The sequence below is a fragment of the Montipora capricornis genome, chromosome 2, assembly GCF_036669925.1.
Source record: "Montipora capricornis isolate CH-2021 chromosome 2, ASM3666992v2, whole genome shotgun sequence".
Lineage (NCBI taxonomy): Eukaryota > Metazoa > Cnidaria > Anthozoa > Scleractinia > Acroporidae > Montipora > Montipora capricornis.
In genome coordinates, this window is record NC_090884.1 from 22,930,535 (window position 1) to 22,934,520 (window position 3,986).

At 37.0% G+C, this 3,986-nt stretch overlaps 1 protein-coding gene across 1 annotated transcript in view; it reads right to left on the reverse strand.

Annotated features, from left to right (window-relative positions):
- LOC138039120 (octopamine receptor beta-2R-like) overlaps positions 1-1,402 on the reverse strand; it is a 1,926-nt gene extending 524 nt beyond the window's left edge. Inside the window, exon 1 of the mRNA XM_068885302.1 lies at positions 1-1,402. This exon is cut by the window's left edge and continues 524 nt beyond it. Within this exon, the coding sequence (XP_068741403.1) occupies positions 1-908 (908 nt within the window). The 5' untranslated portion in view covers positions 909-1,402.
- Between the last annotated feature and the right edge of the window lie 2,584 nt (positions 1,403-3,986).

Below are 3,986 nucleotides of genomic sequence, written 5' to 3' on the forward strand. Positions count from 1 at the left end.
CCACACCGCAATGTTTCCTGCAAGTAACTTAAGATCATCCTGTTTCTAAATATATAAATTGCTGGAAAAAGAGAACGTTTAAGAGAGAAAATAAAAGAAATAACAAAACCAGCTTTGAAATTGGTCAGAGCTTTTCCGGTGACCACAGAATAAAATACTACTCCTAGGTATGGAGATGTACAAAACATAAACATGGTGAATAAGATGATGGCAGTTTTTGATGAGCGCTTATAAGCGTCTACAGCAAATTTTTCTGCACTGCTGTTGCGGGAAATATAACTGTTTTCTATATTCACTTTTCGGCTGCTTCGTACGGAATGTAAAATACGAAGAAACACGAAGTATATACTAAACATGGGCAATACTAAACTGACTAGCTTAAAAATTATGTTGACAAACTTTGGTGCTACGTGGGGCTCATAAATATGTGCCCCTAAGCATCTGCCCGCTTCACATGTGTTACTTGCTAAACACCAAGGTAAAGCAGAAAAAAGCGCCTGCAACCACGACCATATTACAATAACCCTCGCTCGCGTTCGTGTCATTTTTCGCCGTAATCCTTTCACGAGAGTTATAAATCGATCAAATGCGATTCCACACATGTTCAAAAGGGCTGCAACCAAGAAAAAATCTTTAAACGACAGCATAATTCGACATACGACAATGTTGCGGTAGAGAGATTGTTTATTGACGATATTAGAGACCCAAAATGGCATATCTGCTACGGCGGAGAGGAGATCAGAGAAGCACAAACTGACCACTAGTGTGTTGGTAACTGTACGCATCTTAAAGTTGCGACAATAAGTTAGAATGATAAAGAAGTTTCCAAAAATGGCGAGACTGATGTTGAGAAGCATGATGCTTCCCTTTGCAGGTGTCACTTGGTCTTCGGGGCCGTTTTCCATCATCCAAAGAAATGCTGTTCGTGGAATTGTTCACCATAACTCGCGTGAGTTTTTGTCTTTTGCCGAGTCGGTACTGCAAAATACCAAGGCCTTCAAGCAATCAAAATGAAAATTGGTAATCGCGAAACGAACCGTCACGTTCACACTCCGCAATATTCAACAAGCAAATATGCTCTGAGTATTGATTTTTGCTTGTTGCTCTTATCAGGCAGTCAATTTGGCAGAAAATGAAAGTTAGGAGCGGATAACACAGGAAGAAATTACGGACGATCTTTATCCATAAAACGAAAGCACAGTATACTGTTTCTTGTGAGTGTTATCATCCCATTTGGATGGCTTAAAAAAAAAAGTAGAAAAACACAGTTTAGTTGCTTGGATAAACATCGAAAAAGATGTACATGTATGTTAATTTATCAGCGACGCATGCGCCACTCAGAGGACATCTGCAGCTCATTTATTTCTTTTAAAACGTTTATTCAAAATTGTCAATGAAACCGCTCCCCATCTTACACAGAAAACAAAACTATATATAGATTAAAGAAGAATTAAGGTTCGTGGAAGTTTGCTGTTGCTGTACCTATTTATTAAAAAAATTTGCAGGTGTTTCACTGCTGACTTCCTCATGGGTGAAATTTCCTTATTATCCAAGCCCGTACTACGTATTGCACTTTGCGAGGAGAACAAAGATCGTAAAACATTGGATATGATGTTCAATGATCGATTATACAAGCACCGAACTACTCGTCAGAACTACTGACTCAAGATTATTTTTTTGCTTTGTGTGAATTTTCGAAACTCGCTAAATCAGCTTGAAATTAAAAGAAGAATCTTCGCACTCAGCTGGACAATTGAAGAATATTTCGTCTTAATCCAATGACCTCCGGGATGCCGGTGTGATGCTCTACTAACTGAGTTTGGTTTGTCATCCATTTGTAACCTTTCCTAACCGAAATCAAACTCGAGCTGAAAAGACTTGAAACGGAAATATAATGATCTGACACGGATATCACACGGGAAGCTCTTACCATACACTATATATATTTTGATCAAGTGTAAATTATGATTTGTCCGTTAACTTTTCGTCGAAATAAACTCTCTTTAATAAGACTAAAGATGACATATTTCTTCCTTTTTGCTGATGAGAGGGAGGCATACTTGTTTCACGATGACATATAGTGATATGTCAGTTTATGAAAGTCGCTTCTCAGCACGCGTGTGAATACAATATTAAGTAGGGATAAAACATTTGCAATTAAGATATCTGCGTCTACACAAAAATTCCGGGAAATAAAAGGAGATAGGTAACAATTAAACCTCATGGCAGTAATAGTTTCTCAGTAACTGTGGACCAAAGGTCAAAGGCAAAGACAGGACTGTGTTATATGATAAATTATATTTGGATTCACATTCGACGACTTGTATTTTCATTAAAGTTATCGGTTGAAGGATATCTATACCAGATTATACATTTTCGGATATTATCATTTCTTCAATCTTTCTTGTTACTGACGCAATTTAAAGAACTTTGGTTAGTTATTATCTGTAATGATAATGATGTTCACGGAAACCTTGTTCCCAAATGAATTTTAGGCAAGCCAGTATTGACCACTCTAACGGTAACGTAATACAACCAAACTGCCTTTTTAAAAAAGAAAAGGAAACAAAGCAAATTTGCATTTGAAAAACGGATCTTATTCCCGTCATAGAATTTTTTTTTAAAAATGGAAGCCTGAAACAAATGTGCCCTCACAAAGAGCCCTTACCAAGAGATTGAGATGTGTTTAGGTTCCGATCTAGACTAGATCGGAGCCTAGATTAGATTTAAGTAGACTGCAGCTGCTTAAATTACTCACTGCAGCTCTATTTCGATAAATATACCTTTAAAAAGCATTTTATATTAGCACCCTGTATAATTATAAAACTAGTATTACATATGAAATAGACTCATGGATGAGAAAATAACAGAGAGGATTGCTGATTTGTAGAATACGCAGTGTCTGATATCAGATGGGTGCCTCTGCCGGATTACTTTGATGTAGGTGAATGTAGGTGTACCGGTCATTTTATTGTTCACTGAGTTGATATCGGACACCGTTCTTTTATGAAATGATTTGAATGACAAAAAAATGAGTAAAGCAATTATGACGTTCTTGGCCATGCAAATGAAAGTTATCTTTTGAGTTCTGTGGACATAGTAAATGGGGTTAGCTCGTCAGCTGTTGTCCGAAGAAAGATCTGTTTAAAGTAGTTTTGTCCTGTATCCGGCAAATTCTAACCATTGCTTTGAACTGATCTTTTATGAGTGAGGCCCGCTTGAGAGGGGGTTTGCGCGGGGGGGGGGGGAGGGAGGGGAGGGCTTTTCTGGACAAATACTTAGATGTGTGTACCTATAAATAAAGCCTTCTTTGTCTTAAATTAAATACCACATCGATTTACTTTTTGTGTGCCTTATTTAATGGCTGAATTTTATATATGGTGAAAACCCTCCAAATCTTAGGGGTTTTCTCCTTCTTTTAAACTCGCAATGGCGCACTGCAACTTACGGTAATAGCAAGGCGAGGAGAATAGCGAATGGGATCCTTTGCTGCAATCCTCAAGTATAAGTCCCTTTGTTCCCCCACATTGATTAAAACATAAGAATATATAAATAAATCCAATAAATTTGCCACTGCTCCGTTTTATAATAAGTTACAATTTGTTATAAATTAATGTATACGTGTGTTTTATTATGTTGTTTGTTGTTCGGCTGCCCTAAAAAGCCTCTGTAACTTTTATTTCACTTCTTTCCTTATTCTCTCTTTATTTTATTTGTTGTATATTTATTTAAAAATATATTTTTTTAATTACTTTTGTTTCAGGTTCTATTAACGACGACTCATCTGCTTGACGTTTCGTTCGTCAAACTATGATGACCACCATATTTGAGATCAGGCGCAATTTAACAACCCCAGCTGACTGTGAATCGCAATTTTTTACAAGTAGACGAATAAACACTTACCAACACAACTAAATGCAGGGCGGCATTCTCAGTGGAAGGAAGCAAATCTTTAATACCATAATAGTCGGTCAGTACACAACAAA